The sequence below is a fragment of the Oncorhynchus kisutch genome, linkage group LG20 (assembly GCF_002021735.2).
Source record: "Oncorhynchus kisutch isolate 150728-3 linkage group LG20, Okis_V2, whole genome shotgun sequence".
Classification (NCBI taxonomy): Eukaryota; Metazoa; Chordata; class Actinopteri; order Salmoniformes; family Salmonidae; genus Oncorhynchus; species Oncorhynchus kisutch.
This window is the reverse complement of record NC_034193.2, coordinates 49833124-49859117: the sequence shown is the minus strand read 5'-3', so window position 1 is coordinate 49859117 and position 25994 is coordinate 49833124. Positions and strand designations below refer to the sequence as shown.

General features: G+C 42.5%; 3 protein-coding genes across 10 annotated transcripts; all 3 read left to right on the top strand.

Moving 5' to 3' along the window:
- The first annotated feature begins 4377 nt into the window (after positions 1–4377).
- LOC109888173 (osteocalcin 2b) lies at positions 4378–7477 on the top strand. The gene is made up of 4 exons (XM_031799950.1): positions 4378–5155; positions 5322–5525; positions 5840–5972; positions 6663–7477. Exons 1-4 carry the CDS (start codon positions 5095–5097, stop codon positions 6763–6765), a joined length of 501 nt encoding a protein of 166 aa, XP_031655810.1. The 5' UTR covers positions 4378–5094; the 3' UTR covers positions 6766–7477.
- Positions 7478–9131: 1654 nt separating this feature from the next.
- LOC109886371 (target of Myb protein 1-like) lies at positions 9132–24894 on the top strand. 8 transcript variants are annotated; one of them, XR_004204571.1, is made up of 20 exons: positions 9132–9319; positions 10920–11004; positions 11188–11266; positions 11468–11617; positions 12024–12158; positions 12445–12600; positions 12948–13064; positions 13329–13462; positions 14419–14461; positions 14671–14788; positions 14952–15024; positions 15319–15394; positions 15855–15932; positions 16307–16346; positions 16477–16643; positions 20407–21834; positions 22270–22355; positions 22699–22801; positions 22930–23697; positions 23954–24894. XR_004204571.1 is itself a non-coding variant. In XM_031799945.1 (16 exons), exons 1-15 carry the CDS (start codon positions 9268–9270, stop codon positions 16617–16619), a joined length of 1497 nt encoding a protein of 498 aa, XP_031655805.1. In that variant the 5' UTR covers positions 9132–9267; the 3' UTR covers positions 16620–16643; positions 20407–20782. The 8 variants fall into 8 exon arrangements, 7 of the variants coding, with proteins under 7 accessions (XP_031655805.1, XP_031655802.1, XP_031655806.1 ...); XM_031799945.1 differs by lacking the exons at positions 22270–22355; positions 22699–22801; positions 22930–23697; positions 23954–24894 and having other exon boundaries at positions 14934–15024; positions 20407–20782; XM_031799942.1 differs by lacking the exons at positions 22270–22355; positions 22699–22801; positions 22930–23697; positions 23954–24894 and having other exon boundaries at positions 14668–14788; positions 14934–15024; positions 20407–20782.
- LOC116355532 (noggin-like) lies at positions 18960–19832 on the top strand. Its single transcript, XM_031799949.1, has one exon. It carries the CDS (start codon positions 18989–18991, stop codon positions 19559–19561), a length of 573 nt encoding a protein of 190 aa, XP_031655809.1. The 5' UTR covers positions 18960–18988; the 3' UTR covers positions 19562–19832.
- Positions 24895–25994: the final 1100 nt, after the last annotated feature.

The window sequence follows — 25994 nt, the reverse complement described above, 5'->3', positions numbered from 1 at the left end:
GAGAACCATAAAACATTTTGTCAAGATTACTATGTGGCTTGCACTGTATGTGATTTTCAGGATGAAAATGCACACTAAAACAGACCTGGGGCCTGTTGCACAAAAGTAGAATTAAGACATCCGGGATAAATGACTCAGCTGAGCTCAATGAAGCCAAAACATGTGCGTCCAGGCTTAATTGGTTGCACAAAGACCAAGCCAGGATGAGCAGACACGGATTCATTAAGCCAGGTGAAACCAATCCTGGATAGGTGCGCGCTCACGGCTCACTCAAATAGACCCCGCCACAGATCACAGATTAACTGATTTACCATGGCAACTAGAGCCGCGTACTTTTCCCCGTCGGAAGCACAAATCCTCATGGAGGCATACGAGGAGGTAAAAGATATAATTAAGAAGAAAGGCAACACCGCCAAAAAGCGTGGCAAAGTATTGCAGACCGCCTGAATGCGTAAGTAGTGCACAATTACACACTCACCGCTCCGCTGAAACATCACAATTACAATTCAAATATTTAATTCACATCTCCAAAAATGCAGTTGTACTGTAATTATGAAACGGTTCAATTTATTGAAATGCACTGCAGATATGAGTGAAATTGTGTAAAGTAACTCCATCACACTGTATAAAGCTATGATACATTTTTTGATATTGTCCATTGACGAACACTCTGCATTGCCAGTGATGTGCATTGATTGGTGTAATATTCCTCATCTTATGATTTCAGATGGTCTGCAATGCTGACTGTGTGATCAGCAATGTTGTGGCAAAATGGCCTGGCTCAGTCCATGACTCCAGAATCTTTCGGGCCTCTGAAATCTATCAGTGCCTATCACAAGGTAAGCCACACAACCCCTATTTATAACCATCATGGCTGTGTCAAGAATATCACTGTGTTTATGAGGTAGTAATGATGAGATTTTGTGTTGACAGGTGAATTCTCTGGTGTGTTGCTGGGAGACAGGGGGTATGGCTGCCAGCCTTTTCTCCTGACACCTTTCACAGACCCCCAGGAAGCACAGCAGGCCTACAACCATGCCCATGCCAGGACCAGGGCCAGAGTTGAAATGACCTTTGGCCTCCTGAAGGCACGCTTTCACTGCCTTCACAAATTAAGGGTCAGCCCTGTTAGGGCATGTGATATTACTGTGGCTTGTGCTGTCCTCCACAATGTGGCCTGCCTGAGGAAGGAGAGGGCCCCCAGAGTGCCACCAGCCATGGACTGGGACAATCCGGCAATCTTCCCTGATGACGACAGTGGTCGGCTGCTGAGGGACCAATATGTGTTGAATTATTTTAGTTAGTATGTGTGCTTTCAATTTTGGTTAAATATGTCCTGCGGTGGCAGAGGAATTTTTTTTTTTTTGGTTCGTTTTTTGACGAATTTGGCCTCTTATGATTGTGCGGTATACTGTGTGTAATACAAGGCTGCAGGGAGGCTACTGCATCCATTCATTTGTCTGTTCAGTTGATGTGTATGGATTTGTCCTGCATTTATTTTAGTGTGCAGACATGCAGGGTGTGTTATATACAGACCTTTGAATGTGTATGTATCATTTTGTATAATATGCTTGGATTCTGTGCTTTCCATCTTGTAGAGTCACTGTGACTTCAGTTTCGAAAGGAGCTGATGGTTTACCTGCTTTGTTTTGTCCTTATTCAATAAAGGAACATAATGTTACACATTGTGTTTTTATATTCATATGGAATGTGTATTTGTTTATATGACAGAGTACTAGGGCCACACTGAAGAAAAAGGATAAAGTCATACATTTATGAGGCTGGTTCTTTCTGCAGAAAAGCTACATATTGTTTTTACAGTTTTGATACTTATGACAATGTGATACTTAATATTCTGGCACATCAGCATGTCTTTGTTTATGAAACCATACTGAAGTACAATTTCACGAAATGCCCCAAATCTGTCATTTTAACAACTGTCCTCCTTTAAAACAACTGGTTACAATATTATGACTTGTGTTTTTTTCCCCTCTGTGGCCCTAATATTATATCATTTTATATATAGTCTATGGGAAACTGTAAATTATCTAATGATAGCAACATCATCTAAAAATCATTTTTTTATCCAAAATCATTGAAATTAATGATCACAAACGTTTAAATAATAACAGTGGGTCTAGTTATGTGATAACAATGTATAGTGAGCAGTGAAATAACTATTGGTTTCCATTTGTGGTGACTGCTGACTGACATTAGGGATGAGATTAAATAGATCCTGGAATTTAGCCTGGTCTGGAGCAGGCTAGCTCCACAGAATAAATCTCCATGGTAATTTATACCATAACATATCCTCCTACCCCCTATCCATCTTTAGTGCAACCGGATTACGGATCAATTGAGCCAGGATCACCAAGATATCCTGGCTTAATCCCTTATCCTAGTTTTGTGCAACAGGCCCCTGATCCTGCAGAAAAGCCTAGATTCTAAACATTTTTGTTTATTCGACCCGGGATTTTGTGGCAAATGTTTTCTCAAACTTTGTCCTCCTGCATTGAAACGCGTTCACAAAAATGGATGCTGGACCAGACATTGAATTACACCCCACACTATCCAAGAAAAACCCTTAAAGCTGCAATCAGCAGTTGAAACCATAACCAAACAGTTGATACAAAACAAGGCGTTCTCCCAGTTTCGGTAAAAAGCTGAGTGATGGGACTGGGGAAATATAACCAGTCTCAAATTCATTGGTAAATTCAAGGACTAAGCATGCATGTTTTCTAAATTATAGTTTTAACCATGTTTTGAGGCTATACAGTGGTTGTTTACATTTACTTTGTAAACATTGGAGTATAACAAGCTCGTATTTTGGGTTCTGTATGGGGTTTGACAGTGGAACTAAGCTCATGAGGCATTTATAAGTTATATTCTTCAAGAATCAATGGGTACATATCATATTTATGTCAAAAAATGGATGTAGCAACTACAGATTGCCCCTTTAACACCAAGAACAGACCAGCAAGAGATTGACAACAAGATCAGTCTGCTACAGCAGAGGGCAATGGTATTTCTCATTGTAACACACAACCAGGCCGCTGGTGTCAGCGCCGAGATATATAACTATATACATCAAGACATATTGGATTATCTACCATATTTACCTTTTAATATGGCTTTACTCCCTGTCCACAGTCTGGAAATTGAAATCAGCCGATATCAGATGCAAGCTTGTATCTCTATATATCGACCAACCACAGTCTATATTAGGCCCCCACCAAAACAAATCTATCCAAGCCATATGCATATGCATATCACACACATCATTGTGCATTTAACATATGAGCAACCCAGGCAAGCTGTTTATACCTGTGCATATGCAAAACTGCATCAAGTGTGGCTGTAACAGTTGGGTCGTTAAGTTAGTTTAAACCGTGTGGCTGTGGATCTGTCTGGAATTGTATGGCCCCAGCCTTTATATAGTGAACGGCTGTGGCTTCAGTGGGACACTGGTAGGCTGTAATTAATCTCTGTCACATAATGAGTCTCGGGTGCTGTTCCCAGTCACTCGATTAGTAGTGTGTGGTAGACCTGGGCTGTAGTTTGGGGTTTGTGGGGGTGGGAGTTTGAGGCGAGCAGCCGAGGAGCTGAGCCTCTCAGCAACTCAGATCCAGGGTCATCCGCTACATGCCACTGGCTGGGGCCTGATTTAAATGTCTTATTTCGAGGGATATGTTGCTTCTATTCTGACCCGTTTGGCTTTTTGAGGTATTTCTGTTGTCACGCCCTGTCCTTAGAGAGCCGTTTTATTTCTCTATTTGGTTAGGTCAGAGTGTGATGTGGGGTGGGTAGTCTATGTTCTATTTTCTATGTTTTGTGTTTCTTTGTTTTGGCTGGGCATGGTTCTCAATCAGGGACAGCTGTCTATCGTTGTCTCTGATTGGGAACCATACGTATGCAGCCCTTTTTCCCACCTGTCTTTGTAGGTAGTTAACTTTGTTTATGGCACTAATGCCCTGTAAGCTTCACGGTTGTTTTTTTTTGTTTGTTGGCGACATTTTGAAATAAAAAAAGGAAAATGTACACTCACCACGCTGCACCTTGGTCTTCTTCCAGCAATGGCCGTGACATCTGTTGTGGATTATTTATACTACACTGATGAATGGTGGGGATGGAATCGATTTCAGGAGAATTTCATGATTGATTCCATTTAGACCGAAATGGGGGGATATTATCGGTTGGTATTCAGAATAATTGGCGTGAATGAATATAACTCTTTGAGGATTTCATTTAGCATTCACATACAGGTAACTGCCAAAATAAAGGAAACACTTGCATAAATGAGGGATATAACGTTTATTGAAAGCAGGTGCTTCCACACCATAGACACTAAAACCAGTTCCACACAGGTGTGGTTCCTGGTCCCCAGGGTCATGTATAAAATTTTACAAAGCTGGGCAGGCCCAGTTGACCTTCATTTTGTTTTTGGCAAGATCTGAGATCTTTGACTCAACCAAATTGAATGATGTTTTATGATGATGTTTCCTTTAGTTTGGCAGTTACCTGTACACTACAACAATAACAATGCCAGAAATAGCCTATGTTTATAATAAGATTTCTCAACTCAAAGCCTATATTCATTTTCAAACCAGCACTTTTCTGTTTTCAGACACAATATACTTGGTGTGATGATTATGTAAGGTCCGTTCTAGATCAAATGTAGTAGTCCCTGTGCAATTAAAGGGGCTACATAGAAGAAGAATTCAATTTTTCGAAACCTTCTTACACATCCCTACTTGTTTCATTTGATTGGTTCCGCTACATGGGTTGCGTGTACATGTATGTGTGCCACATGGAGCGTGTATGTTTGTGTGGGTGTGTTTTAGCCAGTTCCTGTGCCTGTCTGGTGTGTGGGTTGTTATGTGATGAGTGTCCAGGGAAGTGGTACAAGTTGACATTCGATTCCCTAACCAATCACATAGTCTGACCATAGTGTGTATCTGATTGGGAGGGGGATGACTACAGTATATATTGACCATGGAGGGATATACAGTAAAGAAGGAGAGAAAGAACCAAAGTTCTACTACTACCACTCACTGGTAGTTCAAGAAAGCAGCAAGACAACAACCCAAAAACAACATGAAGTCTCTGATTCTCCTGACCATTTGTGCCGTTCTGTCGGTCTCTCTGTCCATGAACGGTAAGTTGGGAAAGCATATTGTGTTGTTTCATCATAACTTTTGATTGTGACAATGTATTCTGAACGAGATTAACTAACGAGAGAACTAACGTAACATGTTTTATAATAAGACATAAACGCTCATACATGTTTATAACGAGCCAATGGGATTTTCTCTGTTCAACAGATCTGGCTCTTGATGTGGTTCTCGATCCTGCTCCTGACCCTGCCGCTGAACCAGCACCAGCCGCAGACTCCTCCGCATCTTCATCAGCTTCCTCCTCTTCCTCCTCGGCTTCCGACTCATCAGCCTCTGCCTCAGACTCCTCGGACTCAGACTCTTCCTCATCCTCTTCCTCGTCGTCTTCTTCAGAGTCAGCAAGTGCTGAAGGTCTGGCATCTCTCTAACTAACTCTAAATGGTGTCATTTCTCAGCAGTGTGCTGATATAAAGTTAACAGATGCATTGATACTAGCAGATAGTGTATGCAGTATATGCAGATCTGCATAGAAACGGGAAAGAGGGTAGCCTTTGTGTTTGTATTTGTAATGGTATCAGTTTAAAGAAATGTGTAAGAGTATGTGTACAGGTTTGTGTTGACGTTTACAAAAAAATGGGAAGTAAAACTGTTCATAAATATAGGCTACTGTGGCTGCTCTAAAAAAGGAAGCAAAACCACATTTGTTGTGTGTGTGTGTGTTCCAGCTACGGCAGAGGACCCAGCTGCAGCTACAGAGCCAGAAGTGATTATGAAGAGAGACCTGGCCTCAGTGTTGCTGAGGAGGAAGAGGGCGGCTGGACCTGCAGCTGCTGCCTTCACCCTCACCCAGGTGGAGAGGTAGGCTCCAATACCCTTTTAGAAGTCGAAATTCTAGAACACACACACTTCTAGAACACATCACAGAATTACACTACCATTACTCTATAGCAAATGTACAAGCTAATAGACTATTCTACATTAGGACAACATTCTCTATAGCAAATAGACCAATGCCCTACCACTACTGTACACTACTTCAATACACTTCAATACTACAGCACTTTTACCCAAGCTTTTCGCTACGATCACTCAACACTACACTACACACACTCTACTATGGCTATCTGCCAGCAAACAGCTGTCACAACCATGTCAAATGTGACCTACTATAATTAGGGGTGTTCGCTTTTCCTGAATGCCTCATTTAGTCATTTAACAGTCAAGGCTGTTACCTCACATGATTTGGTGTTGGAATGTGTGACGCTGCAATGATGCTTTGGGAAAAAGTGTGTGGAATGTTAACTGCATCGTCACCGCCAAGAAGCCAAATAATCTGTTTACATTTTACCTTACACATGTTTACATTTAGGCAACACTCTTACTGTACTGCATACAAGCCATATGACTGGAGCAAAATATGCAGAACATCACTGCTGTTTTGTAAAAAATAAAATCACATCAAACAAATTGATAAAGTACATTTATCCTACAGTTATGTGTAATTGCTGAGAAGTCAATTAACCCCAACTTTCTCTCTCTCTCGTCCAGTCTGAGTGAGGTGTGTGAGCTCAACCTGGCCTGTGAGCACATGGCGGAGACAGCAGGCATCGTTGCAGCATACGCTGCATACTATGGACCACCTCCCTTCTAAACAGACTCTTTACTATGCAACCTGGAGAGAGAGAAAATACTCTCTGCCATTTCACCATCATGAAGCTACATTCTTGAGAAGGGATCAACCACTCCCAACAGTGTCCTTATATGGGCATAGAAAACAAACACAAACAGGTTTCCTCCACGTTTTAGGGAGCAGACCAAGTTATGGGACTTTGCGAGACCAGCCACAAGTGAAATTGGTAGCTACAGTACTCGTAGTGCCGGCTGTAACTATATGTTTTGGGTAATGTAAGAAAAGGCATGTCTAATCCAAGCTTTTGTAATATTGAGGAGAAGCTAGAGAATATAGGAACTGAGTCCTGTGGTTATCGGGGCCTGCTAATGTAAATTGCTCAACACAATATCACAAAGAATGGTGCTAAAACCGCAAATGTATTGTATCATAAATGTATTAATCTTTATCTGTTTTGTAGTATTAGGCAGGCTAAATCGCACATTATCATTTATCTGCAATGTATTATAACCATACATTTTAAATTATTGTTTCCTGTTCGTAGTATAACTTGCTGATAGTCAATACTGTCATAGATTTGTATTGATTGATTTAGTGATGATAACAATCTTCTAAGGAGGGGTTTAGAAAGAGTGAGAACATCACAGTTTGTATGCAAACTCAAACCTTGTTGATGCCACTTTGACTACTGTCTTGCACATAAGTGCTGAATAAAGTGGAGAACATTTTAATATTTTGTGTTTGGGTGTTTTTTTTTATAGCAAATTGAGTACAGTATTGGGACCTAGGCCATGTAGGCTTCTATACCAGTATGTCTTTGTTTGAATAAGTAGGTTTTTTTTATACCTAAAGACAAGATATTAACACATGAGGGTATAGCTCACTGATTGTCATCACTGCTTCTGCAGACTGTCCACCACAGGAGGTTGGTGGCACCTTGATTGGGGAGGACGGGCTCGTGGTAATGTACGGAGAAGAATAAATGGAATGGTATCAAATACATTCCATTTGCTCTGTTCCAGCCATTATTATGAGCCATCCTCCCTTCAACAGCCTCAACTGCTGAGTGTCCACATGGGAAAAGCTATTTTCATGGCACTTCGATACAGAAGTTACTTTTTAGTAGAGGGCTAGGAAAACTTAACAGGTTAGGAGAATATACGTAACAGGTTAGAAGACCGAGGATAAAGGTTGGGAAAAGGGTTAGGGTTAGCAAAAATGCTCTCATAACCTGCTAAGAAAATCACTTTGTATCGAAGTGCCGTGAAAAGAGTGTGTATTCTGTCCTGTCCACACATCCACTTTATAATACAGTACAGTATGTAATCATTTTTATAACCATAGCCTGGCCTGGTGGTATTCACGTGACCGCGCGTCCACAGATCAACCTACGATCTGTGTGAAGCTAGCCACAAGAGGGGAATTTGCGGTTTGCCTTCAAAATAAATGTCCCCCATTGAAAGTGATTCAAAACAATGCAAATCGTTGATTCATGCCATATTTGGACTAGATCATGCTAAACCAGACCGGAATGTTGTTATATACATTTTTTTTTAAATACAATAATGAGTTAATTTCACACCAAAAAGTTCAATTCAGTTGAAATCGCACTGTGGATGTATTAGACTTTAGAATTGCAATGGTGGCATACTTATATGCACTGTACTACCTTACATATGGATATTGGGACCATGAAATGGGGTATCAGCCTGCTCAGTGACACTCACAGAACACAACTGTGTAGAGTTTACACAAATATTCACATCTTAGCTCTTATTGCAGGACTTGACGGATGGAAATCCCCTTTCCAGTCAGTCTATTGTGCATATTGGACATTCATATTGCACTGTACAGCGTAACCTATGGATTGTGCACCCATGAAATGGGGTACCAGCCAACTCACTGACACTCACAGAACACAAATGTGTAGACTTTACACAAATATTTGTGTCTTAGCTCTTGCACAGTCCAATATGAATGTTCAATAGGCTGTATATGGAGCTGATTTCCCACAGTTAAAGTTACCTAATAAGAGCAAAGTTGTTTTCTGTGGGTGTCACCGAGTAGGCTGATACCCCATTTCAAGGGAGCCAATCTCTAGTTTAGGCTGTTAGTTTAATAGTTTAATCTAGTTTAATCTCTAGTTTAATCTCTAGTTTGGGGCATACATGTTAGTATGCCCCAAAGGCAATGATGTGGTCTAATACATCCACAGCGGGACTTAAATATAGATGTGTTTATTGGCACAAATAATGCATTATTTCACTTCATTTTAAATGATGTAACAACATTATAACCTTGTTTAGCATTATCTAGTCCAAATATGGCATAAAGTGTTACACTGTTTGTATCTGTTTACATGACTTTCCATGGGGAACCTTTATTTTGAAGGCCACTAAAATCCACTGTTGTGGCTAATCCTCATTGTGTCTAGCGTCATACAGGTCTATTTACGAACGGGGAAATAACGGGGAACTGGGAGTGAAAAAAGTACCGTTTTGGAATTACGACTTTGTGGAAAATATGGAGTTTCTCATAGGAAGCCCCTTCTCTTCTCCTGTTGGACAACGAATTGGTAAGTCGGGAGAAATATTGCAGAAAGTTGTTCAAAGCGGAGCTATCAAGCTAATTATACGTCGCTCGATCTGCAACGTTGAATGACATCGCAACTAAACTTCAGAAACTTGCAAATTGTATCGATCCAGCTAGCTATTTATTTATGTTCAAACTTTTAATACATTTTGTGAAAGTTACAGTGCTGTTTTGTTATAGAGGTTCAGATAGAAAAATAGGAATTGCAGTTACTTTTATTTGCTAAGTACTATATACGAACGTTAATGTGAATTTATGGCCGATATCTGCCTTAAAAGATGTGTTCTCAAACCAATAAAATACTAGAAGCAGTCTAAACTACCCTTATCGCTCATGTGATTCGTAATCTGTGGTGACATGACAGCAATATTGACGAATCACTGATGCCAATGGGTGGGTTTAGGGGCATAGAAGTTGTTGCTTAGTTCCTTATTCAAAACCTTGGCTCACAAACCGTTTAAACTAGTCTCCATTTCAAGACTGAAATTATTATCAGCCTATAACCAATGAACATTTCACAATTTATGCCCAAAGAATTTAAATCCTAGATATCTGGTTTCTTAACTGACAGCATTATCGCAGTCAAAGTTGGTCAACTTCTACATCATGTCTTGGAGGGCCTTTATGGCATACATAAACAGATTATGTCATTGATATCAACAAACTGTCTATATCAAATGCAGATCATGTTTTTATGTCACAGGTGTTTTGATGGAGATGAGCCATGGAAAGTTATGTCTACTGTCCAGTCTAGTGAAAGTGTTGACATCCTTGCTGACCTTACGTTCCTGACATCACACACCCACAAACTCCTCTTACTTCATCCACTTCGCCCTCTCTCTCACATGGCATATATGCTTAGACTACCCCGGAGGGGTAGAAGCAGCTGACAGTCACAGTCAGTGAGTGAGAGAGAGAGAGGCTTGCTTTGGCAATGTTAACATGTGTTTCCCATGCCAATAAAGCCCCTTGAATTGAATTGAATTGAATTGAATTGAGTGGGGAAAGGTGTGGGTGAGAGATTGCGAGGGAGATTAGCAGAGAATTATAAGGACCAACTCAAGGGGCCACAGAGTGGAGTGCAAAGAGGATGAAATGGGAACAAACATTCCTCAACAAATGCCATTTAGCTGAGTTTAGAAAATTTGCTGGATTGTAAATACTTTCAACTGAATCATTATTCAATTAAAATCAACCAGCAATTGTTTAGAACAATTACATGTAGGCCAATGCCTGCTGAATAGATTTTGCAGTAGGCCAATGTTTACGGTCGCTAATAGGCTAGGTGGTATTCTATGTGTTATCTTGATACCGAGCTCTATTGATAAGTATCGATAATGCTGGGGTATAAAATGTGACTTTGTAGTCTGCCTATCTGCATAATCATCCATGTTGTGTGTTTATCTGCACACAGTAGGCATGATTAATCATCCATGTTCTTTGTCGTCTCAGACAGTCATAATAAGAGTATAATATCAGATTGTTTGTCGTCTCAGACAGTTATAATAAGAGTATAATATCAGATTGTTTGTCGTCTCAGACAGTCATAATAAGAGTATAATATCTCCTGTTGATGTTGACAGAACGAGCCACCAGCGCCGCGCTGCATGCAGAAGACTGGGCCCTTAACATGGAGATATGTGACATCATCAACGAGACAGACGAAGGGTAACTATGGATGGTGTCACATAGGCCATTTTGTTTTCTATGGTGTTTTTATTGATTACTGTTTTTTTGTACTGCGTCATTTTCGATGTCAAACAGTTAGCGATACTGATAATATGACAACAATAAATACAGTCTTTCTGGGAATTGATGCTGGAAGTGCGTATGTGTGGTTTTCCTCCCTAGACCCAAAGATGCAGTCAGAGCCATAAAGAAGAGGATTGTTGGTAATAAGAGCTTCAGGGAGATCATGTTGGCTTTGACAGTGAGTATTATTTCAGGTCTTTCTATTCCATTTCCTGAGGATTGGAGTTCTCTTGATGGGGAATGTTGAATCATCTGGGTCTCTCACTGGGGACTCCCGAGACAGGAACTGAGTGACTGAACTAAATGGGGTTATATATACAGTACATGCTGCTCAGTGTGTTCCTTGCAGTGTGTGTATTCTCAGTCGTTCCTCCTTTAGGTTCTGGAGGCATGTGTAAAGAACTGTGGCCACCGGTTCCATGTTCTAGTGGCATCCCAGGACTTTGTGGAGGGGGTTCTGGTCCGAGCCATCCTGCCCAAGAACAACCCTCCCACCACCCTACACGACCGGGTGCTGAGCCTCATACAGGTGGGTTGCATCTCACAGGTAGAGTCTGAAATGACATCCTTTTCCCTACGTATAATAGTGCACCACGTTTTGGGCTCTGGTGAATAGGGGCCATTTCTGACGATCCAATTGGATCATATACAGGCACTGTACAACTCCGCTGTTTATTGACTGTTGATTTAGCTTGGACATGATCCCACTATTGCAAGGCTGTAGAGTCCCTTGTTATAGGCTATGATGGGGTTAATGCAGTGATTTAATTATCACGTCAATAAATACGATAAAGTATCTTCTTTTGCTCCTCTCCTCTCAAACTCTATTCCACTCTCTATCTCTCTCACTCTCTGTCTCTCTCTCTCTATCTCTCGGTCTGTCTGTCTATCTATCTCTGTCTCTATCGCTCCGTTTCTCTCTGTCTGTCTCTCAGGCGTGGGCCGATGCGTTCCGTAGCTCTCCCTCTCTGGGAGGTGTGGTCTGTGTGTACGAGGATCTGAGGAGGCGGGGCCTGGAGTTCCCTATGACCGACCTGGACGCCCTCTCCCCCATCCACACCCCCCTCAGGGTAAGGGTCATAGAGATGCTATAATTTACTGGTGATTTGTTATGTAATCCTATGGTGAACTTTGACCTTCCATGTCTGTTATCTCTGGATAGATCACTTTTTATCTTACACACACACACACCGCCTTCCCACTAAACATACTCTTTACTATGTTGAGGTTCCGATAGCTCAGTTGGTTGGAGCATGATATTTGCATTTCTGCATGAGCCACGTGTGTGCTGTTTTGGATCAGATCATGTGCTAATTGGCTGTATTATTAGGTGGCTCTCTTTCTGTTGTTTCATAGAGCATTCCAGAGAACGACTCCTCTGTTACAGTGCCAGCTCCACCACCTCAGAGTCAGACTCCCCGTGGCCCTGCTTCCTTGTTCCCTACCCAGGCTGCACTGACTGCCGTGCCCCCGCAACTCAGCGATGGACCCATCGCCATCTCTCCTGAACAGGTACTGAATAGATCCAAAACGCATTACCCTTTTGATATTGTGGTAATACTCATGTACATACAGTGTGAGTAAATACTAGCTGCAGTTAAACATTGGTTAACTGTGTTTAAAGTGTTGGTTCTGTTTAAGACCACTTTTGACTAATCTCTTCAAATTGTTGTAAAACGTGCCTAGGGGAAACGTCTGTATGTACCATCGTGGTTAAAGTGGTAAGGCCTGCCCATCCATGACGACGACTCCGTAGCCTCTATGATTCTTTGCCTCCTCTCCTCATGTCTTTCCCCGAAGCCTCATTTGAGAGAGCATTGACAAAGAGCCTAAGGATGCTACTGTTGATGACCTTTCAGGCCCAGAAGCTGAGAGTTGACCTGGCTCTGGTCAGGGGGAACCTGACTGTGATGACTGAGATGTTGAACCAGTTGACGCCTGGACAGAGCCAGCAGGAGGACTCTGAGCTACTGCAGGTCTGTCTGCTTGTCTTTCTTCCTCTCCTGCCTCTCTACTCCCTCTCGCTCCATTTCTTCTTGCAGTCTCTTTCCCTGGTTATTGCCTTCATGTATTCAAATTCGCCTCTGTCATATATTCTGTATTCATATATTCAGTGTTATCAGGTAGTGAATCCTGGATGTCCTCTGACTCCCCCCATCTGCTGCACTCTCTTTTTCTCTCTCTCCCTTCTTCTCCCTCTAACCCTCCTCCCGCCCAACCCCCTCTGTTTGTGTGAGCAGCAGTTGTACCAGGTGTGCAGGGAGATGCAGAGCCGTGTGGTGGAGCTGATCCCCAGGCTGCTGGACGAGGGCCTCATAGAGGAGCTGCTGGTCGTCAACGATGACTTAAACAATGCCTTCCTCCGCTACGACAGGTAAGGAGTGGACACACACACACACACACCAGACTTGGGTTACTTATGTTCTGTGTATTTGAGTATTTTAAAATAATGTGGCTCGAATCAACTACTTCTCTTTAAAGTATTGAAAGTATTTTCAAATACAATCCCATGCATTTAACACAGGTATTTGAGTCAGAACTCCTGTATATTAGTATTTTCAAATACAATCCCATGCATTTAACACAGGTATTTGAGTCAGAACTCCTGTATATTAGTATTTTCAAATACAATCCCATGCATTTAACACAGGTATTTGAGTCAGAACTCCTGTATATTAGTATTTTCAAATACAATCCCATGCATTTAACACAGGTATTTGAGTCAGAACTCCTGTATATTAGTATTTTCAAATACAATCCCATGCATTTAACACAGGTATTTGAGTCAGAACTCCTGTATATTAGTATTTTCAAATACAATCCCATGCATTTAACACAGGTATTTGAGTCAGAACTCCTGTATATTAGTATTTTCAAATACAATCCCATGCATTTAACACAGGTATTTGAGTCAGAACTCCTGTATATTAGTATTTTCAAATACAATCCCATGCATTTAACACAGGTATTTGAGTCAGAACTCCTGTATATTAGTATTTTCAAATACAATCCCATGCATTTAACACAGGTATTTGAGTCAGAACTCCTGTATATTAGTATTTTCAAATGCATGCCAATACTTTCTAAGTGTGTTTCCAAATGCTGTACATTCCAATATTCAACTACTTGTCTTTTCAAATATCCAGGTACTTACTTCCAAATATCTTTGAAAATAATTGAAATAACCTAAATAGTATTTGAACCTTGGTTTGACACGTTCTCGGCTACTTGCAGTCAGAAAGACATTGAAAATGAGGCACATGTATTACATAGTACAGAGTGTCCATGTTCTGAAGACTGTACTTTCTCTTTTTCTCCCATGTTGTTTAGGTTGGACAGACTCAATCAGGCCCAGAGAACAGCTACAGAGCAGGTACAGTCATCTTTCACCTTTTTGTTTTTGTGTTTTCCATCTAGTTCAGTAGGGCACAATGTTCAGACATAAATATATTCTGCTGACCAGACGGTACTCACTGACGTGTACAGTAAGCAGTCATTTCAGCGCTCTTTAATTGCAATGTTCAATACACAGCACCATCCTGAACACGACCCAATGTATCCTCTCCCTCTGCCCTATAGCAGACTCCTGCCAGGGCCAACCTCATTGACCTCAGCCCTGTGCCCCAGTCCCTCAGCCAACCAGAAACCACCTCTGTGGCCGCCAGCGCTCCCTCCAATCAGAGGCAGGCAGCCAACCACAGTGAGTGGCATCTGTTTTGCATTAAAACTCAAGGCCGGTCGGACTCCATTTCTTAGTCTTAATCTCTCAGACCCTAGATCAGCACTCCTACTCTGAGGCCGTGGTCATTGAATAAGAGAAGGTGATGTTGGTTTCTGTCTCACAGCCTGTCTCTGTGCGTCAGGTGCACCAGAGGAGGATGAGTTTGACATGTTTGCACAGACCAGGGGCAGCTCTCTGGCCGATCAGAGGAAGAGGTGAGACACCTTCACTGTGGCGCTGTAGGGTGTTCTATCAGTATACAAATATCAAAACACACCGAAGAAATGTACACCAAAGACGACTGTTATACATATTATGGTATGTAGTCCACAGGAGGTTGGTAGGCACCTTAATTGGGGAGGACAGGCTCGTGGTAATGACTGGAGCGGAATCAGTGGGATGGTATCAAATATATCAAACACATGGATTCCATTTGCTCCGTTCCAGCCATTATTATAAGCCGTTGTCCCCTCGGCAGCCTCCACTGATGTAGTCTTGTGTGTGTCCAGTATGCGGTACGAGGACCCAGGAGCAGTGGAAGGACTGGCTGGAGCCCTGGACACTAGGTTACAGGTCACTGGAGCGGTAATGTTTCTCATTCATTATCTACGGTCAACATAACATATCCTACGGAAAGCACAGGGTAGGATATATATATCTAAAAATACTGACTTAAAGGCCTTCAATTTACTGTTGATTTACATTCTGAATCATACTGTTATTGCCAGCAATAAGGGTGTAACCTTCCGGAAGGGACTGTTTCGATGCAGACAACAGCAATGAGCTGTTGAAGGCCTTTAAGTCAGTATTTTTAGACCAAAAATGTCCAACACACAGTCCCAGTTATATAACAGTTCAGGAGCGACTCTATTAGCGATGATGCAGAAATGGGCTTGAATGAAAACATGCATTCACACACTGAGGCCCTGAGGACTAGACCCCGCTAGAAACATCTGCCTTGTGCCGTTCTACTAAGACTCAAACCTCCCTCTGTTTCCTTTCTACCCTTCTTCTTCTTTGTTCTGTTTCTCTCCCTCCCCCTCAGATTCCTTCGTCTAAGCCTGGTCCTAAGAACTCCACCCTGGGAGACATTGACAGATGGCTGTCTGCGGACACAGAAACGGTAATTTTTTTATTTTATTTTTTTATTTCACCTTTATTTAACCAGGTAGGCTAGTTGAGAACAAGTTCTCATTTGCAACTGCGACCTGGCCAAGATAAAGCATAGCAGTGTGAGCATACAACAAAGAGTTACACATGGAGTAAACAATTAACAAGTCAATAACACAGTAGAAAACGAAGGGGGGGTCTATATACAATGTGTGCAAAAGGCATGAGGAGGTAGGCAAATAATTACAATTTTGCAGATTAACACTGGAGTGATAAAAGATCAGATGGTCATGTACAGGTGACTTCTTAATGTGGTGTGTTTTCTTGACGTTTCAACAAACATGAATGGGTTGCCATGAGTTGCTACGTACTTGTTTCATGTTACAGCAACCAGAGGCTGGGGACAGGGAAGGGCTGACCAGTGAGGGTAAGTCTTTTTTTTCCTTCCCTTTTTAACCATCGTCATTGCCAAGATCCTATTTCAGCCTGTGCCAGTAGAAATCAGTGTTGCAAAATACCCACACCATTAACTCTCTCTCTCTCCTTCTCCCTCTCAGAGTTTGACAGGTTTCTGGAGGAAAGGGCGAAGGTGGCCGACCACATTCCCTCAACACACAGCCTGCTCCCCGTCTCGTCCAGGCCCCCGCCTCAATCCGCCCAACCACAGGAGAGCTCCCATGACCAGCTTTTCTCACTCTGAGAGAACGGCGCACGCACAGCACAGGTGGGCTCACAGGTGGACACGTAGTCCTAGCCAACACATTGGATGAATACGCACAGTGCCTTGCTACCTTTTTAATCATAGTGTTTCTACTTTCAAATGAAGATGTTTTTCAGTCTTCACTTTGTGCTGTTGCTGTAGTTAAAGTCTAGGACATGATGACAATCGGTTATGCTGTGGTGGCACTTTACTTTACCTTATCAATGTGTGTGTATATATATATCACCTGAGTATGCGTGCTTGGTTACACACACACACTGCATGGTGGTATTTTTTAATTTTTTATTGAGTCTTTATTTAACTAGGCAAGTCAGTTAAGAACAAATTCTTATTTTCAATGACTGCCTACACTGGCCTAACCCGGACTCCCAATCACAGCCAGTTGTGATACAGTCTGGATTCGAACCAGGGGGTCTAGTGACACCTCTAGTGCTGAGATGCAGTGCCTTAGACAGCTGCGCCACTCGGGAGCCCCCACTCGGATATCCCATCATTCAAAAGCCTATACACTGAGGGTACAAAACATTAAGAATACCCCCCCACCTCAGAACAGCACCAATTTGTCTGGGCATGGACTCTTCAAGGTGTTGAAAGTGTTCAACAGGGATGCTGGCCCATGTTGACTCCAATGCTTCCCACAGTTGTGTTAAGTTGGGTGGTGGACCATTGATACACACAGGAAACTGTTGAGCATGAAAAACCAAGTGTTGCAGTTCTTGACATACTCAAACCGATGCGCCTGGCACCTACTACCATACCCCATTCAAAGGCACTTAAATATTATGTCTTGCCCATTCACCCTCTGAATGGCACACAAACACAATCCATGTCTCAGTTGTCTCGAGGCTTAAAAACCCTTCTTTAACCTGTCTCCTCCCCTTCATCTACACTGATTGAAAGTGGGTTTAACAAGTGACCTCAATAAGGGATCATAGCTTTCACCTGGATTCACCTGGTCAGTCTGTGATGGAAAGAGCAGGTGTTCTTAATGTTTTGTCCACTCGGCACAGACTTGTAAATATACACTATGTAGATTTCCTGAATACTGAGACCAGTTGAATCAATGCAGAAAGCAATATCAACCTTTTTAATGGAGATTCACACTTAGTTCATATACTGCACTTCAGAATTAGAATTATCAAACTATGTGAACTGTGTATATATATATATATGAAGCCTAGTATTATGAATGAAAAATAAAATAAATTGAAATTTGAAAACAATAGTACAGTATTATTATTTATTATAGTGAAACCTCAGTCTTGATATGGTATGTTGTTGTGGCTTTGACCATGAAGAGGTGATTCCAGTAACTGTAAATGAAAGGGGCTCTTGTCCTGACGAACATATTTGGTCTGGGCTGCCAGTTTGTTATGTTTCAGTCTCTGAGACTCCGGGTGAGCCACACGCTGCAGATACTAGTTATGTTTGACGTATCGGGAACTTGTGTGATTATGACCTCTCCTGACCACAGGGTTTCTCTCCTGTTCCTAGTAGCCTACTGGAGCTACATACATGGGATGGTATGAGGAATTATCAACTGTTTCCAGTACTGTAAGGCCGTTGTGATAAAATGAAGGTCAACAACTCACGCCTTTCCACCACGCTTCTCACCACTGCAAACCATCCCCACTCTAGCGTTGTCTCTCTCCTTTCCTGCCTGTGGTGTTTCAGCACGAGGTCTTTGACTGAGTGATCATACCAGAGAGAGACCGTGTGGACAGTATTGCCTGTTCTAGCCATGGCTGATTAAAATCCCTGTTGTTCAGGTGATAAGAGAGACTCCTCCCAGCTCCTACTTTATTGACATCAGCTCTATTTGTGTGTTATTGTGTCCTTGTTCAAGGATGTGTGTGGGTTCATGAAGACTCCAAAACAACCATGTATTATGAGAGGAAGACGGAGAAACCACATTAGACTTGCTAGTGGAGAGGAGCCAGTGAAGTGGGACAATCCTTTGTACCTATTGAGTTAATGCCCTATGCCTACTACAACTGCTTGACTTCACTTTAGACATCCATTCTTTGGAAAATGGATGTATTGATCAATTGGTTAAGGGGCGTTTTACTGTGCTGGACATATCTGGTCGTCTTTCTCACCAGCACAACTTCAATGATTCCCAACCAGGAGCAGGTGCGCAGTGAAACCCCTATGGGCCAAAAGGACACAGATTTCGATGATGTATCCTTTCTACGGACCAAATCAAGTAGTTTCGTATCTTCCTCGCAGCCGATTCGGCCATATTCACTCTCGATGAATGAGGGGGATTACCATTATGCTCCGAAACCCAAACACCCAAACACAACCGGCTCCTGCGCATTTTGGGCTCGTCTTTTGATCCGTTCTGGATGTCCATAGAACGCCCAGCCGAAGCAAGGGTCGACACCGATGCGGCTGGTGGTCAAACTGCGTCTCGTGGTGTCCCGCCCGCGTATCCCGCCTTAACAAACTACACCACTAAGGAGGGGTTCAACTTCGGCGCGTCTCCAGAGCAGACAGAGGGTGCAGCGCGCTACCAACGAAAACTACAAAACGACGCAGAGGATTTGGACTTGAGTGAACTTCCTGCAGACGTTGCCAGGACTCTGCGTGACTGGCTGGTCCGCTCGGCCACCTGTGGAATGCGCTACCAGTGGGTAAAATTAGCTCCCGTGTTCTGGCCCCGCTGGTTACGCCACACCGATTGCGAAAAATCTGGTGGCTCTCGGAGTTGCTCTTTCCCCAGCGGGATGGCATGCCGGCAGGCCCAAACCACACAGATAAAGATACTGGCCTGGCACTGCTGGAGCAGCGAAGAGAGGCGGGGATGGGTTAAGAGAGATGGCCGGGATCGACAGGGGGACTGTGGTGGTGGGGACAGGTGTTGCAGGCAGAAAGTGTTTGTGGAGGCAGGTGCCTTATCCTGTGGTTACAGCGTGTAAATGTTCATGCAAATAGTTTTATTTGATCACTGTTAATCACGAACATGTAACCTATTTGGGATTGGCCGACATTCAGGAGAGAATTTATTTGAACATCTGATTGTCTATGTAGGCTTACGACTATTTGTTTTGCAATTATCAAGTATTGTTTGTCCAGCCTTAAATAGGATACCTGTATACAATTAAGTAACTTGGGTTTCGTAATCAACTTGTTTTCATTACTATGAAACGAAGCTATTGGACGAACATTGAATAAATTTGGTGTTTCCAACCAAAGTGTTTTAATGTGTTTTTTTTTAGGTGGACATTTAAATTTTTGATGAGATTTCACATTTTGCAGCGTTTTTCTATTTCTGTTACACAGGATAGCCTACTGTGACGGAAAGAGGTGAAGAATACCACGCTGTCCTTCAGCACTGAATTTATTTTATTTATTGTCAACGCGCGCCATCTAGTGGTTGTCATAATACAAACGGGTCAATGTCGATTATTGCGTAAATTAGTGGACTCTAATTTTGAGTTTCAAATACATTTTACATTGACTGCTATTTACACCGCTTGTGTTGCTTGTATTTCTCGATGTATAGGTCTTATTTTTGACTTAGCAGTTTTCATCCCAGTTATTGCCATTTTAGTTTAGTTTTCCGTAGAGAAAGCTTGTGTAACTGTTTTTACTGCTCTCCCGGTTACACCTTGGATGAAATATGGATGATTCTACATCCATCCAAGGGTCTTCTTGGGTCGATTGTTACCTTGATTAGTATTGAATTAATGCTGTGCTCTACAGTAGCCAGCTCCAGCTCTCTGCTCACTGGTTCCAGAACTAATGATGGCCTGTCTTACAGAGAAAGCTCATCAGAGAGTTCCTGACTCTTCAGGAGCAAGGCATACTGCCAAACTACATCACTGTCAATCACATGAGAAAGCCTTCCTGAAGAAGTGAGCGAAACCTCAAGTTTCACCGACTCCAGTACAGTATGATGCACACAAATATATAGACCGATGGATAGATAGGCCCACAGGGATAGACATGGAAACATAAGAGTGATTGATACAAGTTGTATGTCTTGTGTATAAATGGCAGAATGGAGAGACATCCACGTCATTGAGCTGTTGAGTAGATACTGTATATAGATAAAGCTGTGATAGTCTGAACAAAATTACAATTTCAACTACACTGAACAAAAATAGAAACGCAACATGTAAAGTGTTGGTTCCGTATTTCATGAGCTGAAGTAAATATCCCTGAAATGTTTAATACGCACAAAAAGCTTATTTCTCAAAAATGTAGCGCACACATTTGTTAGTGAACATTTCTCCTTTTCCGAGCTCTGTTTGTTCACAGGAACCAGAATCCCTCTCGATGGAGGGCGATGGTGGAGGTGGGAAAGGGGGAGAAGAACAAGTTCTGCAGACTGTTTGGCTGTAAAAAATAATAAAAATATATATATATTTTTTAAACGGCAATGGAGAAACGGATGGAGGATTGTGAAAGGTATTGTCTCAGGTGCTGAATTGTCTGTCATAGTCTGATACAGTACATGCTTCATGTGTCTTTGTTTTACTGTTCTGTCTAAATTATGTTTTCATGCTATGATTGTTAATATTAACACATTAGCTGACAATATGTTCAAACATTTGATAGAATATCAAATCTGATTTAAAAAGATTACTTTCTAGATAACGCTTGTCATAATTCTCAAATGAGTCAAATGTATCAGCCTCTCTACGTCAAGAATAGGCCTACATACAAACTCAATGGGTCATTAGTTGAGGCATTCTATCTTACATTCTACCTTAAATATATGTCTATATTTGGCTCTGCTTCCTCATATACATGAAACTCAAGGTCAAAGCTCTTATGGTTCCAGGTCAATAGAGAACACCTATCTCAACAGTAGAGGAAGTGTGTGTTATCCGGTTTGTCCTGTATGTTGCAGAGGAAAGCCACATCACGTGGGCAGAGTACTCACTCAGGAAATAACTCGATCTGTAACTGCATCTAAAATAGGAAGAGGTAGCAGTGTTGCCGTGCAAGGATTTCTCTTCTCTGTTTCCTCTACGTCTCTTCGTTCCTTCTAATATGATGTCAACATGATTCATTTGTATCAAAATGTCACAATTATTCACAATATTTAAATTTTTCATCAACTGTTTCAAAATAAATCTTATTATTAACTGTTTTAACAATTGTTTTCTGATTAAAAACCCCATTATTCACATTGGCCTGTATGTTAATGCCAGCTGAAGAACTGAACCACCTGCCTTACAAGGTAAGTGAATTACATGATTTTTACGAGCAGATACTATATGTTGTTGAAGGTTGATGTAATGGTTATCAATATTGTTCAGTGAGTATCTTTTGATGATTGAAGTCCTTATTGTTTAACTTGATTTGTTCTTCTGCTTAAACAAAACAGTTGTATGGTTTTCCTATCATGGAATAATCACTACATCAAGTGTTTCTGGGCTTGATCACTTCTCTACTGAAGTGGTTTTGATTACAGTATACCTGCAGTTTGTCCCCTTTTGGGGCATAGATGGATAACATCCCTTTAATTTAGCTTTACAATGCTTTATTTCTCCTTACATTATATTTGACACAATTATAGTGTTGCATGTGACTTTTATGTACAGGCCTACTCTGCTACTAGACTAAAGTCCATCATGTCATTTGAGAGAGCATAAACCACCTCTTAACTTTTCAGGAAGTGTTAACGTGCACGTCTGTCTGCTTCTGCCCATGTTGTGCTGTTCGCTATTGGAAACGGAGAATTATCAAAATAATATAAATGTAAGTTCAACATAATTATTTTACAAGGCACAGTTGATTTAAGATGCATGTGTAAATGCTATCAAATGTAATTCCTGTGTTACTGGTTCCTTCGCTTCCTTGTTACGACGTACATAGGACTTCATCGTTCATAAACACACTATCACTGTCTTTATTCATTCTGTAACTCATTCTAAGCTCGTCTATAACGTGGATGATGATAATGACGATGACAGAGGCATAGTAATATTCTATAAATTGTGTATGATTGTGAATGGTATGGGACACTTTAAGTGTATAAACCATGGTGACCTAATTTAACCTGCACCAAAATTTAACCTGCGTTAATGTCTTTCAATGCAAGACAGCTAGAGAACAGCGCGTGAGAGGTAACCTCTGAGAGACGACATTAAAACAAAGTTTACTCACCTGTGCAATGGCGAGTGAACTCTCCCCAAATGTTTATGGTAAGTAAATTCCAGTTCAGCCTATTACTTTTTGATAATTCCGTCCTTTACACAGCGTGTGTTTGAAACACATTGTGTTAGTTAGTCTGTGTGCTGAGCTTGTGTCTGATTATTACCCTCTGATGCAGGGGGTCCTCCTCCCCAGTCAGATCTTAGACTCCTGCTGCTTGGGAGAGTAGGAGCTGGGAAAAGTACAGTCGCCAAAACCATCCTGGGCAGAGATAACTTCCGGAGTGAAGGAGGCATGTGTGTGAAGAAGCAGGGTGGAAGGACCGTCACCGTGGTGGACACCCCGGGCTGGGACACTGTGAAGTACACGTCCACACACATCAAACAAGAAATTAAGAAGTGTGACCCTATGTTCTCCAGGACCCCATGCTCTTCTTCTGGTGGTGCCCATGGGCGACCCGCTCTCCTCCGCAGAAAGAAAGGTGATTCGGTATCACATGGCGCTATTGTCAGTTAGGGCATGGAAGTTTACCATGCTCTTGTTTGTCTGTGAGGCTGAGGAGAAATGCACATCCATTTAACAAAATCAGATGATCGACAGCAAAAAGTATTCTAGCGAAATGTGGACACAGACACCATCTCCTTGAGTGTGGCAATTCTCCTCCCCAGATTTCTGAGCTCCTGATAAAGCTAGACGCCATGGTAGCAGAAAACTGTGAAGAATTCTTAATCCCCCAAGTATACGATGAACTGATGGAGACTACAATGCCAAGGGAAGTGACCGAGCTGAGAAGGATGTATGAAGACCGAGAGGACAGACTGAAACAGAAACACAAAACAGAGTTGAAGGAAAAGGAAGAAGAGCTGAAGAAGTATAGAGAAGAAGAGAAGCCTAAAGAAAGGTTGATGAAGAGGACAAGTAGCAGTCAACTACTTCCCCCCCGGTAGTAAGTATGATACGTTTAAAATAGCTTCTAAAGTTAGTAATTTCCACTTTGACATTTCAGACTAGATTTGCCCAAAGGAAAAATGTATCAACCACTACAGAACTGTCCTTAAAAAATAATCCACGTAATAATTCACATTTCCTATTGCTGCAGGTTTATTTTCCTGCTTTAGCAAACTGGCTCAAATTAAGATCCTACATCTGTAACTGTGATCTGATTCATGAACTGTCTCTGTGTGTGTGTTTATTATTTGAAGTAAGCACAGAGAAGCAGGACGGGTCGGTAATGGCTGACCATCAGAAGGTGGACCTACAGGCCGTCAAGCAAGGATACAGGGAAGAGGCCTTGTCTGTGGTGGGCCACTACGTCAAACCACTAATAGTGATTATGACTGCTGTAGTGGGGGCACTCATGGGAGCAGTTGCAGGTGCAGAACATGGAACACTTGGCGCATGTACTGGTATTCCTATAGGCATTATTTTGGCCGTTCTTGTGAGTTATGCTGTCCGTGGAGCCGCCACAGCAGCAAGGGATATTTCCATCGCAGTCAAAGCCGAGGGAAATGAAAGTCAGAGGAAAGAAGAGGGAGCAGGCTTCTTCTTAGATTCTACAAAATCTAAAAGATTAGATAAGGATCAGTGACACTCTTTTGAATGTCAACACTATTGTGTGCTGTATGGACTCTCATGGTTCACCTGACTTGACTGGCTAACCCCAGTGAAGAGACAGGACAGACTGCCCAGCAAACCGGGAACATACCCAAAACATAAGAAAGGGTTTTTATACAAAATTAGGACGTTCTCCTAACATTCACAAAAACGCACAACATCTGTAACAACCACCTTTCCCCAAACATTCTCGTTATGTTTCCTGGTAATGTAATAACACAATGTACCAGCAATGTTTTTTGAACATACTGCTGCAGCAAAATGTATGCGCAGCATTCTGGGAACGTTCTTGCAACATCAGGCAAATGTTTATACAAACATTGTATAATCATCAGCACGACGGGACAGTTTTTGTGTTATGATAACATTTGCCGCAACCTAACAAATGTTCTGGGAGTTTTCAGAGAAACAATTTTGGTTTGTTAGACGCTCTTTCTCTCTCGCCCTCTCTCTCTCGCTCTCGCTCTCTCTCTCTCTCTTGCTCTCTCTCTCTCTTGCTCTCTCTCTCTCTTGCTCTCTCTCTCTCTCTCTCTCTTGCCTCTCTCTCTCTCTTGCCCTCTCTCTCTCTCTTGCCCTCTCTCTCTCTCTTGCCCTCTCCTCTCTCTCTTGCCCTCTCTCTCTCTCTTGCCCTCTCTCTCTCTCTTGCCCTCTCTCTCTCTCTTGCCCTCTCTCTCTCTCTTGCCCTCTCTTCTCTCTCTTGCCCTCCTCTCTCTCTCTTGCCCTCTCTCTCTCTCTCTTGCCCTCTCTCTCTCTCTCTTGCCCTCTCTCTTCCCTCTCTCTCTCTCTTGCCCCTCTCTCTCTCTCTCTCTTGCCCTCTCTCTCTCTCTCTCTCTTGCCCTCTCTCTCTCTCTCTCTTGCCCTCTCTCTCTCTCTCTCTCTTGCCCTCTCTCTCTCTCTCTCTCTGCCCTCTCTCTCTCTCTCTCTCTCTCCCTCTCTCTCTCTCTCTTGCCCTCTCTCTCTCTCTCTCTCTTGCCCTCTCTCTCTCTCTCTTCCTCTCTCTCTCTCTTGCCCTCTCTCTCTCCTCTCTCTTGCCCTCTCTCTCTCTCTCTCTCCTCTCTTGCCCTCTTCTCTCTCTCTCTCTCTTCCATCTCGTGCCCTCTCTCTCTCTCTTTTGCCCTCTCTCTCTCTTGCCCTCTCTCTCTCTCTCTCTCTCTCTCTCGTGCCCTCTCTCTCTCTCTCTCGTGCCCTCTCTCTCTCTCTCTTGCCCTCTCTCTCTCTTGCCCTCTCTCTCTCTCTCTGCCCTCTCTCTCTCTCTCTCTCCTCTTCTTCGTGCCCTCTCTCTCTCTCTCTCTCGTGCCCTCTCTTCTCTCGTGCCCTCTCTCTCTCTCTTGCCCTCTCTCTCTCTCTCTCTTGCCCTCTCTCTCTCTCTCTCTTGCCCTCTTCTCTCTCTCTCGTGCTCTCTCTTCTCTTCGTTCTGTTCGCTCTCCTCCTTGCCTCCTCTCATCTCTCTTGCCTCTCTCTCTCTCTTTGCCCCTCTCTCTCTCTCTCTCTCTCTCTCTTGCCCCTCTCTCTCTCTCTCTCTCTTGCCCTCTCTCTCTCTCTCTCTTGCCCTCTCTCTCTCTCTCTCTTGCCCTCTCTCTCTCTCTCTTGCCCTCTCTCTCTCTCTCCTTGCCCTCTCTCTCTCTTGCC